At 38.2% G+C, this 11,103-nt stretch overlaps 1 protein-coding gene across 1 annotated transcript; it reads left to right on the top strand.

Annotated features, from left to right (window-relative positions):
- The first annotated feature begins 2,449 nt into the window (after positions 1–2,449).
- On the top strand, positions 2,450–9,168 carry LOC121859123 (facilitated trehalose transporter Tret1-2 homolog). The gene is made up of 4 exons (XM_042355828.1): positions 2,450–2,614; positions 3,258–4,016; positions 4,677–4,806; positions 5,368–9,168. The coding sequence occupies exons 1-4, from the start codon at positions 2,490–2,492 to the stop codon at positions 5,548–5,550; spliced, it is 1,197 nt and encodes a 398-aa protein (XP_042211762.1). The 5' UTR covers positions 2,450–2,489; the 3' UTR covers positions 5,551–9,168.
- The last annotated feature ends 1,935 nt before the right edge of the window (positions 9,169–11,103 follow it).

Genomic DNA, 11,103 nt, shown 5'->3' with positions numbered 1-11,103 from the left:
GTTATTCTTGGTCGTATCTTGTGTGATGTTTGTAAAACTTCAGAAGGAGAAAAACAGACGTTGAAGTAGAGTTATATTTTTGTGATTATATTCTGTAGTTAATGATAAGATTTTAGATTTTTTACAACTAACACCTGCTTGATCCTTGTCTGATTATATATAATGTATAAATTCAATTATTTTCTAGTAAACAGAGGACGGTCACTCCAGTGCCTTGAGTCACCACATAGTGAACATGTCGAAACTACGTCCAGACTCGTCTACAGTAGGTCAGTACATTCACATATTAACTGTGTTTGTGTGTGTGTGTGTGTGTGTATGTCTATTTGCATGCTGAACTGTATACCTGGATAGTTTATATACATGCCTAGTCCAATTGTAAATCGGTATATCAATTATTATTATTATTATTATTATTATTATTATTATTATTATTATTATTATTATTAAAACAACAACGCAACTAAAGTTACGATTTACCAAAGTAATATATTTACCTCCTTAATTCGGCATTGTCATTGTAATGTGTGCCTCTGACAACAGGTGAGGGTCTACTTTGCAATAAGGGATTTGCTTCCTACCTCGATTCCTTGTTACCTTGTTACTTGTACTCCCTATGGGCATATGTTGGAATCTACAAGTACAATAGGATCTCCCGAATTTTCCTGTTCCTCGAACTATCTAACGTAATTGGTCCGGCAGCCAAGAGAAACGACCCCTGAGAATTTTGTTTTTTGTTATAACGGGTATTATTGAGAAAAGTCCAAAATGGCCGCCAATGATATGATTTCACATTAAATAACGAAATTCAACAATTATCATATTGTTCTCAATTTTCTTGCTAAAAGGGCATTGAAATCACCCAAATGTATGTTTCTAGTGATTAATAGCACCCCCAGAAGTATACTTTTTTTCAGTATAACTTCCTTTCATTTATATACATCGAATACATGAACTGGTTTTAATGGGCGTTTCTTAACAGACTTGACTAGTGGCGAGAAAGAGGAACAAGTCAAGGGGAGGTGGTATCGTCAACCAATGCAGGTAAGGTTAATATTGAGGTCACACCTTCAGTCTTAGATTTAATACTCGACTCAGTTCAATCTTAGACCTACTACTCGACACAGTTCAATCCCAGACCTACTACTCGACACAGTTCAATCCCAGACCTACTACTCGACACAGTTCAATCCCAGACCTACTACTCGACACAGTTCAATCTCAGACCTACTACTCGACACAGTTCAATCTCAGACCTACTACTCGACACAGTTCAATCCCAGACCTACTACTCGACACAGTTCAATCTCAGACCTACTACTCGACACAGTTCAATCCCAGACCTACTACTCGACACAGTTCAATCTCAGACCTACTACTCGACACAGTTCAATCCCAGACCTACTACTCGACACAGTTCAATCTCAGACCTACTACTCGACACAGTTCAATCTCAGACCTACTACTCGACACAGTTCAATCTCAGACCTACTACTCGACACAGTTCAATCCCAGACCTACTACTCGACACAGTTCAATCCCAGACCTACTACTCGACACAGTTCAATCAGACCTACTACTCGACACAGTTCAATCTACCTACTCGACACAGTTCAACAGTTCAATCTCAGACCTACTACTCTAGTTCAATCTCGACAACAGACCTACTCGACACAGTTCAATCTCAGACCTACTACTCGACACAGTTCAATCCCAGACCTACTACTCGACACAGTTCAATCTCAGACCTACTACTCGACACAGTTCAATCTCAGACCTACTACTCGACACAGTTCAATCCCAGACCTACTACTCGACACAGTTCAATCTCAGACCTACTACTCGACACAGTTCAATCCCAGACCTACTACTCGACACAGTTCAATCTCAGACCTACTACTCGACATAACTTAGTCCATGACCTATTATTATACTCGAGACTGATGAATCCAAGACCACCTGCTGACTCTGTGCACTGTACCGGTAAAGAGGACCACCTGACCAGCCTACTGTATATCCCCCATTTCTCATCTCGCAGCTACTGATCGTCATGGGAGCTTCCGTGTCCTATTTCGTGATGGGGCTGTCCATGTCGTGACCCAACGTGCTGGCCTCCGACATCCTGTCCGACGAACTCACCCTCTACGGTACTGACATTCATCTCGAGGACTGGCAAATGGATATGATGGGCAAGTTAAAGCTTAAAATAGTTTCAGATGAAGGAATATTGTAGTGTATACATGTGGTGTACGGAACAGTGCGCGGAGGTCATGTTTTTATTACATTTATTATGTAAAACACCCAGTGAAGATATTTGATTGTCCCTCATCCATGAACTCGGGTGATTATAATGACTCCTTAACCAAATAAGTCATAAGAAACACACAAACATAACCCTGATGTTGATCATTATGAACCATAAACATTAATGTTACTACTGTTATGGTGCAGGTAGTGCCCTGGTGATAGGCAGCATACCAGGGCTCCTGATGGCCGGCTGGTTGATAGGCAAAATAGGGAGGCGCTGCTCCCTGGTTGTGGCGGTGGTGCCAGGCATGCTGGGTTGGCTAACCATTGCTCTGGCGCCCGACCCAACTTTGTTGATTGTTGGCAGGTAAGGAAGACAACGGTTTAAACAGTTGCAGAGATCAAAAAAAGTTGCGCTCCTGCGGGAATTCCTCCGTATATTCGGTAATGTCATACGTTAAGTCAATATTGAGGTAGCGGGGAGCCTCTCTCACCAGGTACTCAGTCAATAATGAGGTAAAATCTTCATACAAAAACCCAGTGTAATTTAACCGTCAGTGGCGCTTGTCACAAACCTCAACATATACAATAAAGGTCTACCATTCTACTGAAAATTCTCCCACAGGTTTAGCGCCATGAGTCCTGTGACCAACCTTATTGATCTCTGTAGTTGTGGTCTAAGTTCCTTATCCTAATAGTTATTATATTCGACCTACTGTACCAATCTTAACGTCTCATGATGTTTCTACAAATTTACTGCACAGTCAGCGAAAAAGATTATCGCGACATCTTAGCACTGAAATATAAAGATATAAAATACGAGACCATATGAAACAACACGCAAAGGTTTTGGTTGTGTTGGTAGACCTGAGTTTTTTTAACCAATAAATAAAACGGTGCCCTTATAATTTCTTGGACAATTTATAGTGCGTAACTACCATAAAGGCTATGGTTTCAAACGTAAATATTACATCCGGATGCAGCACTTCACACGTTATCTTTTCTGACAGGTTCCTGGATGGCATCACTGCCGGCATGGTGAGTCTGGCCGTGATCACCTACGCTACAGAAATACCGGACACGAGACACCGAGGATCATTTGGCACCATCGTCTGTTTAATGTTCCTGTTTGGTGCCGGTGTGTGCGTCTGTTTGGGAATCTCCTTAACATGGTATCAAGTGGCCTTCGTAAACGTTGGTGTTCTACTGGTATATATGATCGCTATTGTCCCCTGCTTACCCGAGAGCCCAACCTTCCTGGCCGTCACTAACCAAACCAAAGAAGCTCGCGACGTTCTCTTGCGACTGAGGGGTGCCGACGCTGACGTTGACGGAGAAATACAACTCCTTAAAAATTTAAACCAGATAAACGGTGGATCCTCGAGGTGGGGCGCTCTTCTAAACTGCGAAAACATGAAACGAATATTGCTAATGTCTGTTCTCTTCTTCATACAAAACTTCTCCGGGACGTCAGCAGTGAGAGTCAACGCTACGAGAATACTAGAAACTTCTGGGGTGGAGCTGGACAAAGACACCAGTACCATCTTGCTCTTTACAGTTCCAATATTCGGCGCCTTTGTTTTAACCTTACTGGTGGATCGTCTTGGTCGCCGAGTGTGTCTGGTGGCGTCTTTGATACCCATGATGCTCGCCTACTGCGTCCTGGGCTTCTACATCAAATTCAGTCATCATTCTATCAATTTCGCCACCCTGGATCCTCTCGACATCAACCTCACCAACTACACTCAAGACACCCAGCTGACTAACAGGTAAACATCATTCGAATTATTCTTCTATGTAAAGTTATAACGATACTCTAAACTGGTTGTATATTCTAACATTACCTTCTAAACCATAACACCATAACATGTGTCTTAATTTCTTAGATGACATATTATTTACATTACAGTATGCAAATTATGAACAACTTTTTACTTAATTTTGTTGTATTTATTTATGGCTGTTTATCATTATTATTATTATTATTATTATTATTATTATTATTATTATTATTATTATTATTATTACTATTATTTATAATTTTAATTAGTATTATTAATATTTTCTTTATTATATTTTTTATCATTTTTATTTATTATTATTATTATTATTATTATTATTATTATTATTATTATTATTATTATTATTATTACTATTATTTATAATTTTAATTAGTATTATTAATATTTTCTTTATTATATTTTTTATCATTTTTATTTATTATTATTATTATTATTATTATTATTATTATTATTATTTTATTAAAATTTTCGCCCACCAGGCCTTGATGTGGGTCATTATAAAATGACCTGTGACCGGGTGGGATAATGTCCGTAAAAAAAAAATACATTAGCAGATAAGTCAAAAGTAATTATTCACCCTAAGATATAAAAATAACCTGACAAACCACGTTCTTCTTTTTCCCTCAGCTTAGATAACAAGTGGTCAATGGTCCCTCTTGCCTGTCTGGTCGTCTCTATCTTCGCCATGAATATTGGGATCGAGTCACTTCCGTATCACCTGGCCTCTGAATTATTCCCTACCACCATAAGATCTCAGGTAAGATTCTTCACACTGTATAATTACTATGACTTTACATATGATTTTATTTCCTACACCTACAAGGTACAGGTATAAAGGTTTTTGGTAATTCTGTGAGGCTTATGCTGCTAAGATCACCCTAACTATCTTAAAGGGAATGGAAAACATAAGGTGGATTCCAGCTGTGGATTTCTAGACATTTTGTTAGCCTAATTAATTTATGCTTTGCGTCCATTTTCGGTCAAGAGAAGCTAGGAGTCTGAGGTAAGTCTTCCCTACCGTTATGAGACACAGATAACATCTTTCCTTTTCAGTGGAGACAATTTATTAATTATAATTACGAAATCTTAAATGAGATCCTTTCAGTCACCATATGATCACGTGTAAGCCATGTCCAGTTAATTCCTGTTAATCTATGGTGAATTACATGTTTAGGTTCATGAACCCTCTAAGCCTGAGGTAAGGTTTTGTAGTTAACTGTACTAAAATGAACTGACTATATACTGTACTGTACACATGTTATCTGTGTGAGTACAACGCCGTGAACTCACTCAAGTTACTGGACTTCTCCCTCCACAGGCAATGTGTGTGTGCACCGTGATAGGCAGTGTGACCTCCTCCGCGGCCCTACAGCTGTATAGTCCCATGCAGAACCTCCTTGGTCCCGCCGGCCTCTACTGGACCTACGGAGCAGTGTCCGCCCTGGGTGTTCCGTTCACTTTGCTATTTGTCCCAGAGACCGCCCGTCAGGCTGTTGGCTAGAGAGGGTGTTGCCCTCAACCTTCTCAGTCCTCTATAAGAGAAATTATTCTTATCGAACAAGGAAACATATGATTAGTTTTGATTCACTGTCAATCAAAAATAAATAAAAAATGGCGGCAGACAGTATGCTCGTCTGTTCTCGAATGGCCGCCGTTTACGTAATAACTATCTAATGTTTTCTTTGCGTAATAAAATAAAAATTAACTGTACAACTTATACGAATATTGCCATCATATTACTATACGTCCATGTTCATTATTCAAGTGTAATAACAACTTGGATTGCATTACCTTTCCTTATCCGGACATATAATTCTAGTACTTCCTTCCCCATGGGCCTATTATATAACCTGGGTCTATGATTCAAGTTCTTTTTTTGAGAACCATGAAGGAAGCTTTAAATCGTTGAGTTATAATCTTCATAATTTGTACTTAAATCAATACATTCTCAACTATTATCCATAAACAAAGTGACAGACGTGTACTACCTTACTTAAGCTATATACTGTAGTCTAAGGAAGAGTTTACTTACTGGAGCGACTGAAGGAAGACCAGTGGTGACCTCACCTGACAGTGAACCGGGCACTTCCCTATTCACAAAACCACTATTAATCATGGCGACCGCTAAATAACCCCGGTAAATTTTAAATGGGTTTAACAAAATACGTATCTAATTTACAAACAAAAGAAACAATGATTTACACGTATAAACTATCTGATCACGTGAACTCCCCCTCATTTATTTCATATTTACACTGTCAAATATCTTATATCTGAATCTAGACTATAAACGATATTTTTTTGCTGTATATCTAAAAAAAAATGCTAATTTTCACGACAAATTCCCCTCTCATCTCAGTATTTACGAACACCGCCTCCCTCCTCTCTACAACTAACTCTCTTATCACAAAGCTAGTCCAACTAAGACCCGTATGAGTGTATAATGGATAACGTGAGCCTTTCTCTCTGTTTCCCTTAGTCTTCATTCTCTTGTGACAATCCTTCCTCTACTGTAAAGAACACAACATTCATCCCTTTGACGTGATAAGATGCTGTAGAGTTCATACTTTATAAAGCTTCCTACAAGCATATCATTCATCAAATCATTCCAGAGTGCTGAGTAACACAACAGCAAAGTAATCTGGTTTAATGTGTCTAGTTCTAACTCCAATAGCCGTTCATCCAGTCATCCCTCAGCCCACCAGATGGTTTAGAAATAGATGTAAACAGGCAAAAGGGTTCAGGTGAGGCTAAGGTTCCCCCAGGTGTGTTCATCCATTAATCAGGTTCCCAAGAATTGTCATAAATCTAACCCTTCAAATGATCCCCCCAATTTTCCTCACCTCATCAAAGGAAAAGATTTGATGGCAGAAATTAATAGTAACTTTTGAAACACCTTGACAATAATATTTCACTCAGTAGTTAACCTTCTACCATGCCTCGCCTACTCAATCCATAAATTAATAGACTGTAATGACCAAACTCAAGGAAAAGCATATGGTGAAATCCTAACCTAACCTAACCTCACCGAACTTGTAAATAGTACTATCCAACTATCCACAGAAAAACCGAATCTCTTATCAATCTATTTTAGGAGGTAGGTACAGACACTCAGCCACGGCATTCACTTAACTCTTCCCAAAAACAGCTATTGTACTTTTTTTCGGAGCTTGTGTACGATATTAACGACCTTAGCGCACACGACGGAGACTTGGTTCAAATAAGTACGGTATAGGTGCAGTCCCCTTCACTAATGTGTTTACAGGGGTCGTCAGCTTTAGTACAGTGTGGCAGAGCTGTGTTTGTTTACATTCAACAGAAGGTAAACTAGTAATACTAAACATACTATGGAATCAAATTAAAACCAATATTAAAACAAATATCTCAAAGATAATGATTTGGGAAATGTTTATATGAGGAACCCCTGTAAACGCTCTAGTGAAGGGGACTGGACAATGTTACGTGGCGTTCAACACAGACCCAACCCCAACCCCGCACTCAATTGAACCTCTTGTACAATTACTACACCTACCGACTACATTAGACCAGGACGAAGCTCTACAACACCAGCCTTTTATTATAAATATGTAACTGTCTTGCTTATTAATTGTTGTTATAATATGTGATAATTTAATGTGGAAAATATTAAAAAGTCTGTTATAATATTCTCATATATCATTTGTATAATATATCCCAGTACCATAATCTGTCAATCGTCTTCTGCTTCTCTGAGATTTATTAATTAAATTATGTAATCAACTAAAGGTGAAAAAGGTATTAAGAAATTCACGTTAGTAATGAATAGGTAAGTGGACCATAGACCTATTGAATCTAACCTAACCTAACCTAACCTAACCTAACCTAACCTAACCCTCCTCCCCCTCAGGCAGCGTTAGGGTTTTTAATCAAGTGAAATAAGCTCAGGTGCCTAATCTTCAGGTGACCCTACTCGTCTTTGCCACCTAACAACTTTCTCAATGGACAGTCACTCGAACCAAGGTGTATTTGGGCAATTAATTATAACCTTTATCATTCTAAGGGCGTTAGAATGCCCTATAAAAGGATATTATGACTGCATGATTATATATGAGCATAAACCGTCACTTTACCAAACATGCGATAGGTTGCTTGCCAATTTTAGCAGAGTAACCTATTGTTCATTTTTTATCTAACAACCATTAACTTGAGCTGAGGGTAGGCTGCAATTCACTATCTATGATAAGAGCAGTATCATTTGCATAGTATATATATATATATGATATCACTTTACCTTTAACTTTTAGTCCTTCATTATCACTTATAATTTCTCTCATTAAGAATTCTGAATGTATATTATACAATGTTGGAGACAGAACACACTCTTGTCTTGCTCCCAGTCTATCTGTGAACCAATTATTAAATTCATTATTTACTAACACTGCAGCCTCCTGTTGCCATTAAAGATTCTTTAAAATTTTAATATCTCCCTCATTGATGGCTATTTTTCCCAGATCTGTACAAGTTTATTGTGCTTTACCTTATCAAAACCTTTGGAATATCAATAAAGCAGATATATAAATTTCTTTGGACCTCTAATGCCCTTTCACTCACAATTATCAAATCAAATAAGCTTATCTATACTCTGTAGTTCCCTTTTCACTTTTAAAATCCATTTTGCTCTTCAGATAACTCAACTTCTATTCTAAATCTTATTCTACTTAAAATAAATTTAATACAACTTTGCAGGCATTACTTATTATCTTATTATTTCTTTAAAATGTAATTTGTCATCCACTTTTAGCCTCGTTCCTCCTACAGTATGTTCCTAGTCTCTAACATTAATTCTTTGTAATTATTAAATTGTTATCCTGGTCCTTGTTCATCAAAGTCACCCTTTAGCAATACTGAAAATCTATTTTGGGTTAAATTTCATATTCTATATCTGCCCTAGTTTGAGTTTACCTATATCCCATTAGATTTTATCCTTTGTTTTTTCTTTTATTTATTTTTTTTAATTTTAGCCTCAGTAAACTCATTACTTGGACGTGATCTGACCCATGCATAATCTGCCCCTGGATAGGTTCTTTAGTTCGGGTTATTGAATTTCTAAATCTTTCCTGAATTAAAATATAATCTATTTGATCCCTATGTTGTTTTATTGCCCTGGGGTGAGACCCATGTATAGAGATATCTAGTGTGTTGTACAAACCATGTATTTGTAATTATCATCTTGTTTTCCTTACAAAAGTCTATTAATATTTCTCCTCTCATTTCTATTACCAAACCCAACTTCTGGTGTTACAATCCCTTTCCCAACTTTTGCGTTAAAATCATCCATTATAATCAGGCATTCATTAAACTTTACGGTGTCTTTTGCTGTGGCAACTCATTAAAAATAATGGTTTTAAGGGAGTTATACTTCCTTATTGGTTATTAAGGTTATCATTAAGAAAACCAAAGACTATAATAAGAACGACAGGAAAGCAAGGCGAAAACCGCGTAACACACATAGCATATGTAGTTGAGCGCGGGATGAACAGCTGGCGTTAGTGTGCGAGGTGCGGGCTGTCTGTCAGGGGTCCGCAACGTTCCTTTTTCCGGCCGCATGTAGCCGGAAATTGTTTCACACAGTAAACCCTATATGATCAATAATATTTAGCAACGTGAAAACATGAAACATGAAACCCATCTCACTCCGCCCCGGGTTGCCAACAGATGGCGTTGATCGGGGCTCAGTGGCTCGTGTTGGTAAAGGAAGACTCTTTCCCATCTTTCTTATTATAGTCCTTGAAGAAAACTGGCTACTCTATACCTACGCCAAATAAAACCCGGATTTCTCAAATCTTACTGAAATGGTAAGTTTTCTTTTAGTTTTGTAGACAAGCATGTAGAATAACAGAATTGGGAAAAAACAGTCTTTACTTACCTTTCAATTTATCTGGTGGATGTTTTTTCTCCGTGATCAAACATAGCCGATGCCCAGCTGGTGTCCAGTGAAGGCAGCGTCACACTAGCACTTTTGTATCATTTTATTGCACCAATTTCCCTTAGGACTGCTGAAGTGCTCTGTCACACACATATATAGTTCCAACTTGCGTCATTCCACGTTGGTCCACCTACAGTAAAGTGCTTAAAGCGCTAACAGGTCGGCCACTCGGCGCTCGGGTCATAGTGTAGACAAACATTAGATGTATGCCAACATTAATTTTAAAAAATTAACTCAATCAAATTATTAAAAATTTGAAATTTAATAAAAATTGTACAATTAAATATGGTCATCTTACGTGGCTCAATATTTTATTTTATATAACTATTCTCAGTATTTAGTATGGATCTTGATGGAAATTGACGCCAGCCAATTAGGCAGAACCGCGGATACGTGGCGTCCGAACAATGGTCCCCAGTTAAGATGACAACAGTTGAAGAACAAAACAAAAAGAGGCGAGACAAAAAGCGCTAATGTAACCCCTCCTAATTTAACAATAATAAACAAAGCGCGGAACAATCAACAAAACTAATCCAAAATCGTAAATCAATCCCACTAAGTGTACCTAGCCGGCGCCGGTGGTAGAACGGTACCGCTCTTACCTCGCAAGCGAGATGTAATGTGTTCGATTCCCGGACTGGTGGAAAATTTGTTTGGACATTCATTGGTCCCTGTTCACCTAGCAGTAATGTAGGTACCTGTTGTAAATCGAAAGTTGCGAATTCTTATTCAGGGAAAGTTGTTGGAGCTTCCAATAACTTGATGACATGAAAACCATTGACTCTTCAGGCTTCTACGCCCTTGACTCTTTAGGCTTCTACGCCCTTAACTCATGAGGCATAAAGGCAAGCATGAACTTAGCATGCTTCCCTGTTGGGCGCTGTAAACGCTTCTGCGTTTCACCTTACACAGGCTGTAGGGGAGTGCCCAATATAAAAGTAGACCTGCCAATACGGGTAACTAGCCTAAACCTAAGGTGCTCGTGCACGGTCTCAGGGTTTTTTTTCTAGAATTACTAGTCTTTATTTCTTATTGCAGAAAGAGGTTGCGGAATTAGAAAAATAATAATTTACAAACACGTTAGATATG

This window comes from Homarus americanus, unplaced genomic scaffold, assembly GCF_018991925.1.
Source record: "Homarus americanus isolate GMGI-L3 unplaced genomic scaffold, GMGI_Hamer_2.0 scaffold50924, whole genome shotgun sequence".
Taxonomy (NCBI): domain Eukaryota; kingdom Metazoa; phylum Arthropoda; class Malacostraca; order Decapoda; family Nephropidae; genus Homarus; species Homarus americanus.
Note: the sequence above shows the minus strand (reverse complement) of the source record. Positions and strands in the feature narration are given on the sequence as shown.

Coding starts and splice junctions, on each gene's coding strand:
- LOC121859123 (XM_042355828.1), top strand. CDS start 2,490: ATGGCCGGCTGGTTGATAGGCAAAATAGGGAGGCGCTGCTCCCTGGTT. Junction 2,615..3,257: donor ACTTTGTTGATTGTTGGCAG/GTAAGGAAGACA, acceptor CTTTTCTGACAG/GTTCCTGGATGGCATCACTG. Junction 4,807..5,367: donor CTACCACCATAAGATCTCAG/GTAAGATTCTTC, acceptor CTCCCTCCACAG/GCAATGTGTGTGTGCACCGT.